Source organism: Gymnogyps californianus, chromosome 24, assembly GCF_018139145.2.
Source record: "Gymnogyps californianus isolate 813 chromosome 24, ASM1813914v2, whole genome shotgun sequence".
NCBI lineage: Eukaryota > Metazoa > Chordata > Aves > Accipitriformes > Cathartidae > Gymnogyps > Gymnogyps californianus.
In genome coordinates, this window is record NC_059494.1 from 4440199 (window position 1) to 4460654 (window position 20456).

Sequence of the window (20456 nt, forward strand, 5' to 3'; positions counted from 1 at the left end):
AACATTACAGTCTTACCTAGCAGCTTCTGTAGTGCAGGTGGGGTAGGTGTCACCAGTAGCTGGTTAGATGAATGCCGTTGCACTTTAGGAGGTAGTTGGTAATATGGGCTATGAGGTGACTTGTATGCATCTAAAGAGAGAAACAAAGATAACCTTTCAGATTATGAAAGTCAGTGTTTCTGGCAAGTACAATAGCTTTACCATTGGAAAGCATGTCATTTACAATGCGAGATCCAGTAACTTAGCTAGACCAACACACTGCAACGAATTGTTTGGAAGGACATCTACAAGTTATCCTTAGAACAGCAGCAGCAGAGACAAGCTATCCGCCACAGCTCAGCTCCAGCTTCTGGCCAAGTACCTCCAGACAGATTCAAGCACCACCTTCTCACAGAAGCATACCACCATCTCAAGGGGAGCTTTGCTTTGGTGGCAAGGGAGAAGTTATGACACAAAACCGAACTAAACCTAGCAATAAAGGAAGAATGACCTCCAGGCATGCATTCAGAGCCTCAGATACTTATCTAGGCTCACGTGGCAGAGGGAGGCTTCTTCCACTACCAGCCTTAAACTCACCCTGAGGAGAGGATGAAGATGTTTGTGAAACAGTTTGAGCATGCAGAAGTTCTAGTGCAGTTTGGTTCTTCTTGGTCTTGCGCTCTGTATTTGCAGTGTTCATTTTCTTGGGACGTCCTCTTTTCCTGCCTGCCATTTTCCTTCCTTTTTTACTTAGCTTTTTCTTCCGTGCTTTGGAGGGAGATGGCTTTTTAACAGAATTTGCCGCAGCCTTTTCTTCTTCAGCACCAGAATCCTAAGAGAATTTTAAAAGCCAAAAGCTCTTTAGTCATTTCTACCTACCGATGCAGCATTCCTTTTAAGCAAGCATTAATAACTTTGTTTAATAATTTTATGAAAGGAAGCTGATGCATTGTAGTTAAATAACTTGCCAGTGAAGTAGACTTGCTTGGGATAAGAGCTGTCCCCAACACCCAAGGAGTTGTGCTCTTCTGGACTTACTCATTACAGAAAAAGAAATCTGTAACTGTTGTCTAAGAAAAGCTGATTATTCACCCTGTATTGACCATATTCTTCAATGGAATTTCATTTAAAAGTCCAAGCACATTCAATACTTTATATTTTTGTGCATGAACAGTCACTGCATTTCTAACAGTATTATGCAACGGAACGAGAAAGGAAATGAGTCTTTGCAAAAAAGACTCAGCGCACTTTGAACTTCCTTCAATGGGTTATGACTCAGGGAAAGCTCTGCAAGCTGGTGCTGAAGGTAAGCAAGGGTGGACAGGCAACTATTCTATTCATCTTGCAATACCTTTTTTCCAGAATTAGTGGTGCAATTCCCAAGTGCAGCTTTTATTAAGTCACTCCATCATATTTTTGTCCACAGCAACAGCTATACCAGTTTACATGTTCAGAACAAACACAGTCAGTCTTCCCACAGAATCAGGCTTTTCCTGACACAGATTCTGAGTTCATGCACAGCTAAAGAGAAAACACATTTACTCTATGAAAATGCAGGGTGTTCACCTTGTTTTCTTGAACCTTCGTTGGAGTAGTTGTGTTGCTCTTATTTTCTCTTTGTTGACGACGTCTAGCTGCCTCTTGTTCCTCCTGGATAAATGTTTTAAAAGACTTAATAATTTGCTCATATATTTATCACTTTTTAATACAGACCACTGTGTTTCCCAGCTTAGTCTTCCACAAGAGCTAGGTGTAAGTGCTCTTATCATACAATGCCTAACTAAAATAAAAAAACCCTTTTGTTACCAGCAAGGCAAAAAACTTACCTAGCCTTAGGCAACACTCAGTGGGAAAAGGAAGATAAGTGCAAGTCACCCTTTTGCACTGCATTACCTACTATAATGGGTTTCAAACATGCAGCCACAGGGCAAAGGAGATTAAGTCCCAACCTTTTCTCTTATTCTGCCCCTCCCAATCCCACCCCCCAGATCACACACTGGTGTTACAGGTTTGGGGTTTTGGCTTTTTTAAATTATTAAATATTTCAATAGCTTTACCTATATCCCCAACATTTCATGTGTTGCTACATCACTTTAAAAATCTTACATGACTTGAAATGGCAAAGCCATTAATCACCGTCTAATTCAACTTTAGCCAAGTCTGCAGAGGAGACTAAAAAAACAAAAGCAGCAACTTTTAAGCTTGATTTTCTACTAGGCAGTAAGGACAGGAAATTTCAAAGAGCTCACTCAAAGCCTTTCTTGTACCTTCCAGGTGAGGTTTAATTTGCATAAGAATTCTGGCAATTCCAACACTTCTTCAATTTAAGCAAGTTATCAACTGGACCGTACAAACGGCACCTTTAAATAGCCTCAACATTAAAAGCCCATTAAAAGTGGGGAAGTTCAGAAGTACACGGATGCCACCCTGCATTTTTTCTTTTGACTCTGAGAAGTCTTTTTTCTCCCAAGTTTGAATTCAGCAGTCTGATATAACCCAATCTCAAAGCTACCATTAGTCTGTTTTCAACACTTACTAAGCAAGTCAGTCTGAAGATGAACATTCACCTGAAGTTTTAAATTAAGTGGCCTCACTTAATTCTCCTACTGGGAATACCAGCCCCATCGGTTACTTCAGATTAATACAGCCCAGCACAGTCTCAAAAATCCTCTGGCATTTTAATTCCACATGTAATAGCACAGACTGCAGCAACTGACAACACATTTCATGTCTCAAATAGCATGTCCCAAAAGTAACGTCTCAGAGCACTCTTCAGCTTCATTTTCATGCAGCTGAACACTGGGACAGATTCAAACTATCATTTCCTTCTTTAACTTCAGTTCTTTAATGAACGAATAGCTCTTTATAAACCTCCAATGCAAGGGAAAAAACACCTTGCAGCTGCCCCATTAATTCTCTATTAGAAAGCTCTTGAACACGATTGTATTAGTGCTTGATGGCATATGATGCTTCACTCCAATTAGCTCCACGCCCATGTTCCTTGCTTTTCAAGAAAATTTGATTTTCTATCAGTTCTGTACATCTTTAACAAGTGACTAAATTTCTCATAGTGGCGGCTCCATTATTTTGAATTTTCTACAGAAAATGACTGAAACTTACCCTGAGTTTTGGATTTTTGAGACTAGAAAAATAGTTTTCAAGCTGAAAATAGAAAGATAAAGATAGTCATTTTCAAAGTCACGACAGATGAATACATAAGAACAAAATATTAGCTTAAGACAAATCCAGAACTGCAGAAATTCTGACTGGTTTTCTTCTGATAAGCTACATCAAGAAGCCCTTTACATTCATTCCTTTTAGCGACACAGACACGTTGTGTAGCAGGACATAATCCAAGCCTCAACAAGGTTTTATCATCTTCACCCCTGCCTATCCTTGTTTTACAGCTTTGTGTCATATATCTCCACTCAGCAGAAGGTTATTTTCAATGAAGCTACTTCACTCTTGTACTCCACTACAAAATTTATCTGCACTCTAGCATATTCTTAACAAAAGCATTATTAGACTACAGCAGACTTGGAAAAACAGTCTTACTATCATATTGCATAAACTCAGTGTGGGAATAAACTATTGCTCCACAAAAGTTTACATTTCTACAGGGTTGTTTCTGTTTTCTTTAACTGAAAAAAACCAGTGAATGCATCAGCATTGTTACAGAGCTTTGGCTGGTTCTACAGCAACTGAAAGTTCAACTAAAATTGAGATGTACTGCTTGAATATGATACAATGGAATGGTCTGTACACCACAAAACAAACTGAAGAATTAAAGACCCAGAGCCTTTACTCAGTGTGGAAGCCGTAGCACAAGACCACCATTCTGCATAGTTGCATATTCTGGAGCATGAGAAGGAGTTATACAAGCAAATCTATGCTCCTTCAACGAATTAAGATACTACCATAGTACTGTCCATAATTACACTGTTTGTGTAACCTGCTGCACTGAAGCAGCCAAAGGCTAAGCCGTGCAGTGCGATTTGCACATTCAGCTAGACTGAACAGGTAACTGGTGAAGTGCACCCAATCCAATTAGGCGTGCGACAGGTCTGTAAATATGCAAAGGAGTATGAAAACAATTCTGAACAAGGAACTGAAGTTGGCATGTTGACTCCAGAGCAGGTAAAGCAGCCAGAGATTTACTGGCCTGTATTTATACTCACTATGGTTCGGTCAATAGTATGCAGGTAGTAAGAAACTGGTTTCCCGGTCCATGACACAGACCCTTTCAGTGGTGATAGCTCCACAACTCTCATTATAGTGCCAATATCTAAAGGAAGAAAGTCAAGTTAGGGAACCAAAGCTTGCTCAGTTTGCCACTCAGTTCTACTCAGCTGAAACTAGCCATGCAACAGTAAAGGCATATTCAAAACAAAAAGGTAAATTTTGTATTCAGATAGCAATGTCCTAGAAGAAAGCACTGCAGTGAGTTTAAAAAGCAATTTCTTATTCTCTTGCTATGTGCACCCTACAGAAAACTTAAGAAATTTGGAAGATCTACCTTTCATTTCTTCAGAGATAGTCAGCCATTCTAGAGTAAAATTATGTGCTAGTGCAAGCTTTTAACAAACGGAACTTTCCTGTGTCTCAGAGACAATATTTACGAGGAACCCAGTGACAACACATCTGTAGTAACAGGCAGGATTTAATTAGATAGAACCAGTAACAGAACGTCATTAGATCCAACCCACGTAAACTGTAACTGCACTATATTTGGACTGGGGACAAACATGTTTTGTATTTGCTTTCTTGCCTATATTTGTTTTATTCCCTAGAATTAATAGGTATGGGATGTGTCTAAGCATTTCCATAACCACTGAACACTGAGTGGCATGACTGCAGAAGAAATTATGGCACGCTTCTAGTTAAATAGAAAATTACCCAGAAGAGTCAAAAAGCAAGGTTTAGGATTCAGCAACTTCAACCACTATTTTAACCACATTTTAATACTTGTTTTGGTTTGTCCCAACTCTTTCCACATTTCCATTTCTTCTTCCAGATGGAACTACTAAGGACAAAAATGGTATTGAGAAAAAAGGCTGCCTGCTTCTTAAAGCTTTATCTTTTCCACTGCATTTTTTTAAATGATTTAACTGTTCATACTTTAGATCAAAACATTAGAAAGACAGGCAAGCCACGTGACTCAAATCTACTCGGGCACAAAAAACCCTGCTGAACAGAAGTATTATGAAAAACCTTGTAGGGCAGCAGCATAAAGCTAGCACAGCAGAGTGAAATCACCTTCTCTGCATATGAAGGATATTGGCCACATTTGATGCCACGAGCTCTGAGGGGATGACATTTCCCTGGAAGTGGCACTTAGAACAGGCCATTAAGACTGGAACAAGCCCCAGGCCTAGCACATCCCATGCACGTTCATTTGATACTGGTATTTCCCAAATACAGTATGGTCACAGAATGGGATTAATACCTAAAATTTATTCCCACAATTTTCCCTCACTGTTTGTAGCATACAAAGGTAATTTCTTTTCAGGACCTCTTATCTGAATCCCTAGAAGAGTTTCCTATTAGTGGAAGCTATTATCTATTCTTACTCTAAGCAATCTCATTCACCTAAATCTTAATTAGCTATCTCTATATAATTTTATCAACATTCACATTAAGCATTAAATAACAGTTGATATATAAAACTTCAGCATTCTAGAAAACATTCCCAATGAACCCACACTGGGGTGAAAGCTGAAATAGGATAAAGAACTGGCTCAACCGATAATCAGTTGATAATAACTGTCATAATCAGGGCTTTTATTAGATGAAAAAAGTAGTACACATTGGCCCCTTTGCCTACCCACCATGTTTTTAATAACTATAGTGTCCTAAACCTAGCAAAGAGAGACATAACGAAATGGTCAGAAGCCAGGAAAGAAAAGGCTTGAGGCGCCAAAAAAATTTATTTACGTAGGCAGGTCTCCTAATTGAAACCTCAAAAGTGCCTTCTTATGTTTCATCTAGTTCTAGTGTGCTGTAGAAGAGGTAGTAGGCTTTACTTAGGCTCTCTTTGTCTTATTAGCAAACTGACAGGCTGATCTCAGCTCTCTGGAGGTTTGAGGATTTCCAGGAGTACCATTCTGCCTTTTTTTCCTTTTATTTTCAAGTACCTGTCTACAAAGGATTGGCAAGCCAGGACCCAGTGGTTAATAAGGTTCCAAACAATCAGATGCCACAGAAAAGAGTATCAAACAGGAAGGAAAAGGGCAGTTTTGGGTGTCCGATGCACAGGACATTCACAACAATTCAAGCTTAGTAAAAATAACTCACAACGGCACTATTTCAGTGAAATGCCTTAATGACAGTCTTCAAATTACTATTCTTGAAAAGCAGTTTACCATGAGTGTCAGGCCAAAAACAGAAAACACAGCTTGAGATTTGTAACCCAGTAATGTTACTTGCCATGTTTGCACAAGGAGGGAAATAAGGCGTTTTTTAAATTTAGGGAACGTTTTGCACTGGACACAGTAAATATGTACAACCCAGCTTGGATTGTTCTTTTGCTTGAAAAATTTCATCAATAAAAATTGAAAAAAGGTCAGAAGCAAAACCAACAAGACAGGTGTTAGTAATCTCAAAACCTCATCAAACTGCAGTTCACATACTTGCAAAGGACAACACTGGCAAATATCAAGTCTACTATGTTCAGAAGAGAAGAAAAACACAAAACTTTATTGGCAATAAAACAGACACAGCAACTGGGCGTTTATGGGCTAGGTCTGTTTGATCAATCTATAGTACAGAAGACAGGCATTCGAAGTTGAACATTTCAGCTTCTAAGCCTTACAAATCATGACTGGTGGGATTTACCTGTCCAAATTTAGACAGCTGCAGTATAAGGAACTTGCATGCAAGTTAGTCACTGCAGCGCTTTGTAGTTAAAGAAATGAATCACGCCCTTGAAACACCTTATTTCTCTTCAACTATAAAAGATGCCCAGCCAGGGAAAGACTGACATTATAGACATCTAAACACAGCAGGATGAACCCCATAAAAAGAGTGCCTGTTTGTTCCAGTGTTGGGTGCGGTTTTTTTGTTTGTTTGATTTTAAATACACATCACTTTGGCATGTATGCTCTAATAATACAACAGCATTTTTCTACTTACTTACACAACTCTTTAAAGAGCAACAAAAACCCACTACAGACATGTTCAGATAATGAATACACTGTAATTGTAATGAACAATAAAAAGGGCAATCATACCACTCAAGTTTCGACTGTTAATTCTAAAATTTAGAGGTGCAAAAGGTTTTGAGGACACAATTCTCCCACCTGGAAAAAGAAAAAAAAAAAAAAAAAAGAAAAAAAAGGCAAAGTCAGCTACCACCGTTTCTTCTAGAAATGACAACTCATTAAATATAACCCAGTACAGAGTCCTAAAGAGTAGCCCTAATAAAACTAACACTTGTATATCATTACAAAAAAAAAAAAATTACTTAACGCCCATTCTGACAGCATCCAAGAAAGTCAATATATTAGTCCTGCTAGGTAGGTATGAGGTGACACCTCAATGATCACTTTAAAATGACAGATCTTAAAACACTTCAAAAAAAAAAAAAGAGTGCATTAATTCTCAGTGGCAATCTATAGAAATTTCAATTAGGAACACCGCTATCTCATTCCTAGTTAGTGTCTTTTATACACGAGCCCCCAAAGCCCTTTTATTTAAAAGAACAGTAATCTCCATTTCACAGCCATTTGCGGTCATTCAGCCCAAGGCACAGAGCCTGAGCACCTTCTGGGAAGAGAACTAAAGTATCTTCATTTCGTAAAGAGCGCTTGAACCTTCCCCACCTTGCCACTTCTCTCAAGCCACCACTAAACAAAAGTTTAAAAAAAAAAAAAAAAGATCAACCACTAAAATTAAAGAAGACAGCTTAAGTTTGGGGGTTTTATGGTTTGCAACAGAGCCCAAAAGTCACATTATTTACTTCAGCACAAAGCTGTACTATGGGAAACCACAGCTTCTTTCTTTGTTCATGCCATGCATTTTTCTTTTCAGAAATACTTATTTTTGTAATTTCTGCCATAACCAAATAAAATTGTTACTTATCCAAGCGGTTAAGAGGAAAGAAAAAAGACACCTCGGGCAACGTAAGGGCCACAGTGGGGTCACTGGGCATCCCCGGTCACTAGTGTCTGCAATGCAACTTCTCAGGAAGTACACACGACAGTGACAGTCCCCATTTTATTACTTATTAGTTAATACCCAGTATAAAATGTGACAACTTTAGATAGGAGAATCCAGTAACTGAATTCAGCATGCAATTACAGAAACGGGATATACAAAGCCATGCCTATGCAGGCAGGAAGCTTTGCAGTCTTGGCCGTTGCATGTTTTGCCGGCTCCCATAACAGGTAAGAAAGGACCAGCAGTTCCTCCCACTCCAACAGAGCTCCGCAGAGAGCCTTCACATGCAGAGCTACCTCCAAGTAATCAGGTAGGTCAGAGCAGATATTAAGACGGGAAGTAAAAAGCCCAAGAAACAACCATTGCAACGCAGACGCTTGCCCGCAAGGCACAGAATGAAACCCACCAACCTGGCTTCTGATGGCTGTAACTAAGCCCTTACCACCACCAGCTCCCACAGTAAGCAGGAAATCAATGGAAAAAGGTTTTAAGTTCGATTTGTTACCTTCCTTCATGTTCGCAAATCGCTCCTTCAGTTGGTGATCCACCTCAGGACCAAAGGCAAAATTATTCACAAAAATAACACTGCAAGATAATGGTCTAGTTAATGAACAGGGACAGGCAAATGGCACCCAAGTATACACACAAATACCCTGCACAACCACGAGTCACGGTCACTTATAGCCTTTACAGCCACTTACGAAACTGAAAAACGATGCTTGTCCCTGACTATACAGCTACTTCCATCCAACAAAATGCTTTCTTCTTGCATTGTGACACACAACAGGACCTTACCTTTAGTATTCACAGACTCTGCCCACTTAATTACATTTAAAAAATTTTAAAGGCATCCTGCTCTGACAGTTCCTCTCAGCATACAGCTGAGTTTTGCACCATAAGTTTCAACATAAAAACAATGTGCAAAATGTTTTCACCCCTCTGCCATGGTGAGATCAAACACCAACACAGCAACCACCAACACACTTACAGTAGTTAATCCACACATGAAAAGCAATACTCCAACACAACAGACACTTTTCACCCCATTACTTGTTCACGTGCATTTAAAATATTACAGCAAAATATCAAAATATATTTTCTCTTCTAGCTCTAAATTCCCCCGTAATGCAAAAAGACAGTTGACATCTCAGCACGTTTTCACTGTCCTAAACCCAGCACTTCACCCTAACCCACAACAGAGGAGTTGCACTTTCTTTCTGGGTTAGGAAATCCAATGAGGGGGGTTTGTTCCTGAAAAAAAAACAGTCATATGGAAACAAAGAAACCTGCACATAGGTAGAATCACACAAATGATACAAATGTTTGGGAAAGAAACAGAACACGTCACAGATTCAAAAAGAAATACCCCTTTATTTTTAAGAGCCTGGGCCTGGTCTAACTGTCCCTGGTGCCCATTTCCCACCAGCTTGCAACAAGAGTCCTCAACATCTCTTGGAAGCCGTCGAGCACCCTGCATGCATAAACTGTGAAAGCCGTTCTAGCATATTGTTTCAACATAAAGAACTGATTTCTTTGCAAGACGTCTGTTTGAAAACTCCCCTCCTAGTGCCTCCACACATGAAACATGTTCAACAAGGACACTGAGTTTAAGAGCAGCAGCCAAAGCTATTAAAAACCACGGATGAAAAAAATGTTTATACACCAAGGGAAAAAAAAAAAAAGGGGGGGGGGGGGGGGGAAAAGAGTTATTCTTGCTACGCCTTGCTCTTGGAAATTTGGGAAACCCTGCCTGGCAAGTAAGGCTAGCAGGGGTTTCTTCCTCCTCCTTCCCACCATGTGCCAAAAAAGAGGCCTTGCAAAAGAGCCAAGCATATTAATGGGACTAGAAAACATCCAGGGAAGGAAGGGAAAAAGACATAGCTTGCCAGATATATTTTTTTTAGTGTTCATTCTGGCACAATATTTTGTATGTGTATGACAAGCACAGGAGCCCCCAGTCCACCTTCACTTCAGCCCTCTTTTCAGCACGTATTGCTAAGCCACAAGTACAGTTATTAACAGGAATACTGTGTGCTGCACAGCTTGCTTACATGTCAGCACTCAACCACGTAGAACCATGTCCTGGTACAAATGCACCCTTCCCTTCAGAGCCTGGCCACCGGTCCACGCTCATGGGAAGGGTGACACTTCAACTTACTCTCTAAGATTGGATGGCTCCAATGTGAATTCATCAGACAATCTGCAGTCTCATTAGAGAGAGCAGACGCTGAACAGTTGGCATACTCGGAACAAACACAAACACCTAACAGTTGTGAGCAAAAAGCTACTTCTTTTTGAATTTCTGTATCAGAGAGCAAGGTGGCTGTGGATCAGTAGGCATACAATTAGCTGCATACCATACAAAATAAACATCTACCAGCATTTCTGTATGCAGTTAGATGTACTTCAGCTAAAAATAAAAATTATTAGATTTGTTCCAAGGAAAGTTGCACAGACAGCAGAGGAGTGTGCATTTGGAATAGCAAGCAACAAAGCAAAACCCCACTATGCTGCAAAAGGCTGGGACAAGTCTGTCCACAAATCAAAAGGCACCTACAGAAGTTTAACTGAGGTACGTAATAACGCAAAAGTCATCAGCCCAGCAGACGCCTTCTTGATGGAGTACTCTTAAAACAGTGTCTTGGAAGCAATCCATAAATTGCCACAACGCTGAAGACTTTCAGAAAGCCCCCTTTGACAACTGTCTTCCATTCCCCCACATAACAGGGTGGCCCAGAAGGTCATATGAAGACCTTTTTTTCTGTCCATAAGGCTGAAAGAATGCAAAGCCTTTAAAAATACAGAAGAATATTTTATTGCTTTTAACAAATTTACTCTCTTTTTGCTACCATCAAAAAGGAGTCTAACCCTCTGTACAGATCTTCACAGAAATAAATCTTCAAGACAATCAGCTTAAATGAATTCCCAGTTTAAGTTGGAACAGACTCACTTGGGTCTTTTGCTTTTTTTTAAATGGAACGTGAGCTTAGCTGTATGCACCAATAGCCAAGATAACTAGTGTTTTGCCAGAATCACTGACACAAACTACAAGGATATGCAAAACAAACAGAGGTTTATACTTCTCTGTATAAGCAGAATTTATCTTGGATACACCCTTGTATGTAATATCATGGGACATGCATTTAAACCCATTCTTCTAGTCAGAAAACAGGATCTAAAGAGGCCAGTATAAAAGTTGGCAGATAGACTTTTGGTATTTGCTATGGAAATTCTATATAAAAAGCTGGCCAGCCTCCCAATTTCCATTATACAAACTCCCAAATATTCAGTTCATAAAGCAGCATTCAATTGCTGTACTGTACCTTGTGTTTGCAATTCTCTCTCTCCATTCTTCTGAGAGGAAGTCACCTCTTTCCAGCTTAAAAAAAGACAAAGAACACAAAAAAACCACACACACACACACGAGTTAACATTGTTCCTTTCTGCTCCATATCCCTTTTCCTTTGGAGAAGGCCAAACATGCTGTACCAACTCAGTGATACTACTACAAATAAGGCCAAATGAAGTCTTTAGGAAATACCGAGGAGATGAAGCACCCAGAGCTCAGCTGCTGGCTCTGCCCGTTCCTCGGGTTCCGGAGGTGCCTCCCTCTCTGCTCCCACCCTCAGCTGCTCTCCTGCCACAGGATGAACGGGGAAGGGTCTCTGGGTATCACCAATGCCCTAGGAAGACTGTGCTCCATGGAGAAGCCAGCAATGCCGTACAGCACTCGTACCAGAAACGATCAGCGAATGCCTCCTCAAGTCCCCGCTGACCCCCGTGGTTCGGTCAGCCCCTCTCAGCAGAGGGGGAACCAGAGCAAAGAGATTCGGCACAGCACTTGCTGGAAACACTGGCTCGTAATTCAGGCTCTTGTTGGAACAGACAGACAAGCATCTGATTTTTCTGTGGTACTAAATATAAATCTTAAATGCTTCTAACACTTTCAAGTTGGAAATCAAGCAACATAAAGACCTTATTTGAAAATCATTATAGTTATGACTTCAGTGACTTATATCGTACCTTTCTGATGAAACCACATCAAGTCCCAGGTTAATACCCGCAACTACATAGCTTTTCCACAGATTAATGTTTTCTCAGTCGTGCTTTTGAAATGAGAGAGGAATCTATGGGCCATGCTGTTTTGCTGTGCCATAAGTAAGGCAGAAGGAGGGTTGGGGGAGGAAGATAAGAGGAGGAGAGAAAAAATAATATGCAACTATATAATTAATGATGATGACGCACTTTGAAGGAGCAAGTAAGATGATGGCTTATATCAGAACCTCAGGAACATCAAAGCAACGACAGTGACTGCTTAGCATCCTTTTTCTGCATATATTCCTTTGCATGGAAAGAAGTGAGCATTTCACATGCCAGCACTTATTCTCATTTAGTGACAACTCAAACAGAAGTGCCTGCACTGCAATGCAGACACATTCAAGCTACTTCCAAACCTTGCTAGCTAAGCCAGGCTACCTGTCCCAGTGAAGCACCAGAGCCTGGTGTCTTCCACCGTAGCTCTGTCTTCCCAGCGGAGCAGCCTGACGGCACTCAGAGCCACAGAAGGGATGACAAACAGAGGTAAACCTGTCAGAGCCATTGTGAAGGACAAAGCCACAGTTCCCAACAGGAGTGGGTCTGCTTCTCAGGAGGACAGGAGGGGAAAAAAAAAAAACAAAACAAAAAAAGAAGTCCAAATGCCCTGCTGCTACACACTGCGCAAGAGGGCTGAGAAAAGTGAACATTGAGGGTTCTTGGGCAAGAGATCAAGAACTTTGCAAAGAGCCTTAAGTGTCAGAAACCAAAGATGCTGAAAACAGCAGGTTAGAATAACTAAAGTTAGTCGGAATTATCTGTTCCACCAAACAGCTAGGCTGAAATAAGATTTTAAAACAGAATTACTACCTGTATTCTCACACGTGCTGGGAGGGGATGCATGTTTTGATATCCCCGCTATCATAAAAACTAAGCATACGTTGGAGACTGAACTCAGACAGATCCAACCTACCAGCATACTACTAGGTATTTTCAAAATCTAAAGCAGAAACTCAATGCAACATCAGAACAGTTCTAAAGAGTACTGAGTTTTTCTCACCTCGTATACAGAAACATTTTTTCTGGAGTTCTATATGCCCTATTTGTGAATGGAGATCATCTCTAGATTATTTTTAAGAGATAATTTTGTCTCAAAGTCTTATCTGTTCTCGTAGTAAATAGTTTCATGGTTGAGTAACCAAGACACAGTAGAAGAAAACCCACATGCAAGGACAAGTATATTTATTTTATAGCAATTTTTGCAAGTCAGCTTCTATATTGCAGTCCTCCACACCACACAGTTTCTAATGTCTACATGAGGTTTTCATACACTAACAGAAGAAAGCAAAACATTTGAAAAATAAGTAAGCATGATTATAAAGCCATAGTCCAGCAAGAGAACAAAGAACCAGCGTAACATGAAACTATTTTGAAATACTAAGTTTCATATAAAGGTCTTGAAATCTAACCCAAGTGGCTGTTATACTTTATTTGGATCCAATTACACTATATGTTTGTCCTGCCTATGTGGTTAGGAAGAGCGCAGTTATAACCAAAATCTCCATGCTTTAACCTGATATAACACATGGAGGCTGAACACTTTTCCCTCTGTCTACTTTTGCAAGATATAGCCATGTCACAATTCAAATGAACCACAGCCCTGTTTAAACTCATCTATTTTTGTATTGTAATGCTACCCTAGCTCATACTTAGCCAATAGCTGAGGGAAAAATCTCACCAGGAAAAATACTGGAGTACAGAAATAACCAGATGGTCAACTGTGGTTGGGAGAAAATTGGTTATTTTTTCCCCTCTGGAAGCAAGACAGTGATTCCTGGATCAGTAGTCTGCTACATTCAAAACAGGTACAAGAGCTATCTGATTGACTACTCCTGACTTCACCTACTGTACTTGGGGAGCAGTGATCAATAAATGATGGCCTAAAAGGAGGAAAGTAGGGCCTTCCCCATCAACTGACAGAGGGAATCCAACAAAATCCCACCCAAAATCCCAGTCAACTCTGTGGTTTACAATAATTTTGAGAGCGAAACAAGAACTGGTAAGGAAACTCCAGCTAACTAACTCCTGGCCAAGGGTTGCAGTAGCTAAACCAGTAGAAGAACATGGTCCATTATGGTCATGTAGGGAGAAGGTGGCACGTCCGTGGAAAGCAGCGGTGACGGCTACAGGGATGCACCCAATCTCTTCCTACCAGTGTCCCCACCCCCATCGTGTTCCTCCTCTCTCTGCGAAACTTAATCTCCTTAGTGAATAATGAATGGAAGGGACCATCTGTAATGCAGATATTTTCATCTGATTAGACAGTGCAGGAGACATGCTTTATCTAAAAGGATAATTAGCTCAGTGAAATCTGCTTCAGAGAGCTGCCAGCCTGCATTGTTTCTAAATTTAGAAGCCAAAACAGGTTTTTATTCAGGTTTTTCAAACAGATAAATTTGCTCTACGGAGACCGCAGAAATATGCTCAACGGCATCTGATTCCTGTAACTCTTCCTGTAACTCAAAGAAAACCGGCAGGTCACCGCCCGGGGGAAGCAACAAGAGGTACACTCCAGCGGGTGTGCAATCATCACGTAGCAGAGCAACAGTTTATGAAGGTCAAGCCCCTCTGGCGCGGAGGAGGGCTTCGTTCTCGCCCCAGCGCTGGGCTGGGAGTCTCTCTGGTAACGCTCTGTTTGACCGGCTACACAAAGCCATAAATTCACACGCAGAATGCCTCATTCCAGCAGCCTCCATGCAAACACTTGGCTCACAAAAACCAGTCATTTCTGCCTGGAAAAGTACACATGGTTATTTTTAGGTTCCTGTTCTTTTCAAAAATAACTGGAGGCATGAATCCAAACCTCCAAAATGTGGCATCATTTCAAAGCCACAGGGGACGTTTGGAGGGCTTTTCAAATACCAAAACATCAAGTTTCCCGCTGAAATAGGGTATTCAAAAATATCTGGGACAAACTGATATCTTGCCCTTTCCTCAGCTGCAGTGTACTGTTAAGCAATGGAAGTTTTTAAGTACAGGTGATGTCGGTTATCCCCACAAACCAGCAGCTGGTATCAGGCAACAAGAGACAATGAAACTCCTACACAAATCACTCTGCTTTTGCTCAGAACAGAGACTTCCAGGAAAACAAGCCAGACAGGGCACCCCAAATTCAATCAGAGACAAGCCCGCAAGCTTACAGATGCCAGGCTTCCACTGATTTATGCACAACAAAAATCACCCCTAATCCATGGGGTGGAACCACAGAGCATCTTCAGCAATTAGAAGCTACTGGGGTTTCCTCTGAGCAGGCAGCACGTGTGTCAGAGATGTCCATCCAGCCAAAACCCCAGCCTTTAGCAACACTGACCTGTGTTTTCCTGCACTTATTCTGAAGACTTGTAGATGATTTCCACCTACTGCTAAACCAAGCTTTTATGGAACAGGGGAAGGTATGCTGTTATAACAACCCTGAATAAACAAAAACAAAACAAATCCTTGTCTTCAGCAGAAGTGCAATGTGCAACTGCAGCTACTGCCAACTTTGCTTGCAGAGACCTACTCTAACATATGACTGGAAGAATACCTTCCCCTAGCAGAAGAGTACAACAGGTAGTAGGCACTGAGGACACACTGAAAACTTTCTTCAAGGGTACCCCAAGAACAACACTTAAGCACTTTCTGCTACATGGCAATCTCAGCATTGTGCCCTAGATACCTGGAGATGGCTCTGATTTTGAGGCCACATGAGGATATTTACAGTTAGAAACCATGAAAACCCATCTGCCTCTTAATTGCAATACCGCTTTTTAATTTGATGACTGCACGTGTGCAGAAATTCCCCAAGAAAGACTCTCTAATTATCTAGGCCTAATGACATTAGAAAAGTCTCCCATTTCCTTCAGACAACAGTTTTCTTGAAAAGAATGGGGTAAGGCTAATCTTGGAAACTTCTCAGTTCCATGGAAAGAGAAACGAGAAGATAAAAGGAGTTGAAACAAAGTGAGGTGTGTTGGAAGTGGGACATTCTAGTCCAAAAAGCTGAAGCAGCTGATGATGATGATGAAAAAAGCCCTAGAAGTATAATGCATTCCCTCCAAATGCAAAAGAGACGACTAGCAAAGAATATGATTATGCCTAACTGACCAGGAATTAGACATAAACAACCATACAAGCGTAGCACAGGGATGTAAATATTTATAGCAAGTTGAAACATATCAGTTCAATATAAAAACTGCGAAAGATTCTTATCAGAACATGTTACTCTCTTCAGGTTTTTCTTCCATTTAGAATCATGAGATTGAACAGCTCGTCATTTAAAATGAAACTCAGTTCATCTAACAGGATTATGAGATACGATTACCTACAATAGCTGGAGATTAGGAGACTTACAAGCCAACGTATGATGAGCAACCTTTCTCCCACTCCTCATGCCCCAAATGGATCTTCCCACTCTAAAGCTGCAGCGAGGATCCATTACTAGCAGCTGTAGCTCTGCAGAAGCCTTAGGCATCCAACATGCCTCAGGACACTTTGCCACTAGCTACTGGAGAAGTTTAATGTGCAATTATCATCTGAAAGTGACTACGCAATGATGTTTTCTTTTACTGAAAGGATGCGTGTGTACTGAAAGGATGTATGTGACCCTGCATATTTTGTACAGAACCATTTCTCAAAAGAGACCTTCTTCTATGATTGTGGACAAAATAGAATGGAAATATACCTGGACAATCAGGGTTTATTTTAAACGTTGTCACTGGACCTTGCTCATCAGCATTCATGTGTCCAAGCTCAGAACTTCCAGCAGTAACAAGAATATTCCGGTGGGGAAGGTAAGGAAGTGAATCTGATGGTTGCAGAGCTGGTAAGGGGCTATCAACTGCTGCCTCACCAAAACAGTGCTAGCTAAAATACAAGACTTAAGACAAGCAGCAGATCACTTTTCAGTGAAAAATCAAAGATCCATTTGTACTGGAAATCTGTAATTGTACTAGGCTCTTGGCTGTTAAAAAAAAAAAAAAACCAAACCCAACCCTGCAGGCCCAGCTCCAGGATTTATTGCTGCCTTATGTACCACAATTTTTACTTTTACAGCAAGGCAGCTGTTACGTGCATGAAGTCAAAACCACCATCCACATTATTCAGACAAAGCTGCAGGTGGGATCCGAGACTTCTTCCCACTGAACTTCTGCCAAGCTTCCCTCCTCCAACACTTTATTCTTCTCAAAATATTTATTTTTCATATGACTGCCTAAAACATTAGAGTGGAATTCACAAGCTAAGCTCTGCTGATGACAGACTATTTCAATTTGTGCTTATTTTGCCTCCAACATTTGGAATTTTGGCACCCCACTAAGCATTTTGGAGGGACAAAGTTGTTTTCCATAAAGATAAAGATACCAGGCTTTTAATTCTGTGCCTTCCAGTGTCTTCTAGCTGCATTATGAGACAAGTTTGCTCTCTGTTTAACGATAGTTACCTACAGAAGATGCTGTCTAAGGAGTTACTAAAGAAAATATACTGTTTGGCAAAAAACTGCAAGTGTAAGCCTAAGATGTTTGATGAAGCAATAAAAACTAAATAAAATCTGCCCTGTGTGTCTACATGTAAAAGACCAAAATCTATCTTCAAGCATCACTACAACATGGTGATAGGAAACCAAATTCCTTAAGACAAGAAGTGCTGCAAGTGTTCAACTCTTCCCAGAAAAGCAGACTGCATACTCAAGAGAAATTTTCCTCTAAACACTTTTCAGAAAACAGAGTTATAAAAGCCAAAGAACCTAGCAAAAAATAAGTAGCTTTGTTTCAATATAGTACCAGACTCTGTCACTTGGAATGCACAATATGGAAATGCTCGCTGCCTACGGCAATCAATATGCTTTCAATATTTTAGTCCAAGTTCCTATCCTATTCTTTAAATTACACAGCTCATAAGCAGAGAATCTTCAGTAACAATTCCTTTCATGTAATGCCAGCTGGGTGACACAATGGAAAAATGCCATATGGCCACTTCATGAAAAGTAAAGCATTCACAGTGTTTCCACAGCAGGAAAGAGTTAGCAGCCTGATATCAATCCTGCTACAAACTAGTCCCACAGCAGGCCCAGCATCTCTCTGAAGAAAATCACGCTATACAGTAAAAGGCATTTCAGGAAGAAAGTGCAGAGAGGCAGGTGGCACTATCACCTTCTCCAGCCCGCTTCCCGAAGGAAGAGTTGTAGCATTCTTCGTTACAAGATAAGCCCTCTAAAGAGCACCAGGGATCCCAGCAGACACAGAAAATTGGGAAATAAAGGCTGGCCATCTATGACCTGCCATTTGATCCCACAGTGCTGGAACGCTGAAAGCCATGTGGTTCAAACCATTCCAGTAACATAGCAATAATGGCTCTGTACAAAAGGAAAATGAAGAAGCAGTTCCCCAAACACCTGCTCGCACTTCAACTGCAGTACACATTGCTAGCTGCAACTTCTGAGCAGGAAAGAGTGACCCAACTTCTCTGGGCAGTTAGGGAACAACCCTGATCCATCCAGCCTCTTCCTTGACCATAGGAAAGTGGTAGGAGAAGCATAAATACACATATTTTCAAAACCCCCAGTGCGGTCCTATTTACTATGATTACATACATTTCCTCACTGGAAAGTGATTAACTAGGGAGCAGATTTTTTTAATGACATTTAAGAAGAGGGAGAAAAGGAAAAGGGGAAGGAATGACACAAGACAGTGTATGACTCTGCACATGCTTCACACTATCATTACAGAGTAGAAAACACATCCACAATGATTAAGTAACATTCGGAGGAAGGGGAAAGCTATTTCAACATGTGTCCCTAGCCCCAAGTAGAGAGATGCCCTGTGATGACCCATTTACTCATCCTGTCCTAGCTCCACCCTCAGAGGATCTAATTCCAATCCTTTCCAAATCAGAACTAACCACCCACCATCCTTCCTGAGCCCACAACCCACCCCTTACCTCCAACTACTAATCATCTATCCTGTTAATTGGTCCTGGAGTTTTCTGCTCTAATCTCGCAGTGCTGGCATTCATCCAGAGCTTCAACCCCATGCTCCCCAATGTTGAAACCCCTGCCATGCCATCCCCTCCACCCCCCGTCCCAGGTGACCACACCTTCACCTGCCTGCAGAACCAAAGCTTCAGCTTTTGTTTCTTGCAGGAGATTTCAGAAACCCAAGGAGGGGCTGCCATTTTCAATAATCTACCCAGCAGAACCCCCACACCATGGAGGGGAGGGGGGGGGAAGTAAAAGGAGATTTAATACAAACAGAAGACACATGGCAGCCCCAGTTAAAACGACAACATTTTAGAAGAATAAATCTTCCAAGAGCTTCTGAAAAGACCTGGAAGTGTTCCCAATAACACCATACCACATGTCAAGCAAGACAAAGAGAGGGGCCTGGGAGGATGTCTTGGAGAACACCATCCTCGGGATCAAGATAAAAGCCAGGAAGCAGATACAACTCATACTGCTGCTTGGCTGGTGAAACACTGAAGAGGACTTTGCAAATTCTGTACATCAGCATGGATCACAAAGTTTTTCAGCTGAATTTCACTCACTGTGTATTCTGCATGTTTTTTCCCATACCATTTCATCCACTTTCTGAACTCTCTGTCCATCGTCTAGAAGAGGGAGGAAAAACAAAACCACCTATTAGGACATCTTGTGTTACCAGTTACATTGCCGTAAAAGGAGATGCAGCTCTGACAGTATTCACTGACCCCAAGACTTTTTGTTTGGTTGGGTTGGGGTTTTTTGCCATTAACACTCAAAGGATAGGCAGATAGACAACTACTGTAGTTTAGTTTCCTTAAAAAAACCTTTGCTTCATCAGGCCCAAGTCAAAGCTGCCATCTTCTTCTCTCCCCCCTTTTCATCAAAGCTACATGTTATAAGCAAGGCAATCTGAGTTGACACTGCTCAGCACTAAAAATGGCGCAACCTTAAGTAGCTACTGTGCTGTGGTACATAATCCCACAGCGAGTAGGAAGCACTGAATACAACCCAGTCTAAGCCCTGATAGCAAAGGAACAAACAGGATAAAGACAGGTCTGCTAGAGTGAAAGAGAAAGCAGAAAGCTGCATGCAAAGCATTGCGACAGCAAACAGAAGGAGCATCGCACTTGCCAGAGCAACTAGGAAGAATGCTTCAAACTACATCTAAACAGACTAGGGCTGCAGAGGATGGAAGGCTGCTACTACCCAACCAGGTAGCTGGCACCGGTTTTCCATTGCCCAAATATAGGAGAAAGGAACCAAAAACCCC

The 20456-nt window shown here is 41.1% G+C and overlaps 1 protein-coding gene across 1 annotated transcript in view; it reads right to left on the reverse strand.

Annotated features, from left to right (window-relative positions):
* DOT1L (DOT1 like histone lysine methyltransferase) overlaps positions 1-20456 on the reverse strand; it is a 66981-nt gene that overhangs the window by 17178 nt on the left and 29347 nt on the right. The window contains 9 exon segments of the mRNA XM_050910683.1: positions 17-130; positions 577-811; positions 1522-1629; positions 3100-3141; positions 4158-4264; positions 7209-7277; positions 8642-8721; positions 11460-11515; positions 19750-19812. Of these exon segments, the coding sequence (XP_050766640.1) occupies positions 17-130; positions 577-811; positions 1522-1629; positions 3100-3141; positions 4158-4264; positions 7209-7277; positions 8642-8721; positions 11460-11515; positions 19750-19812 (874 nt within the window).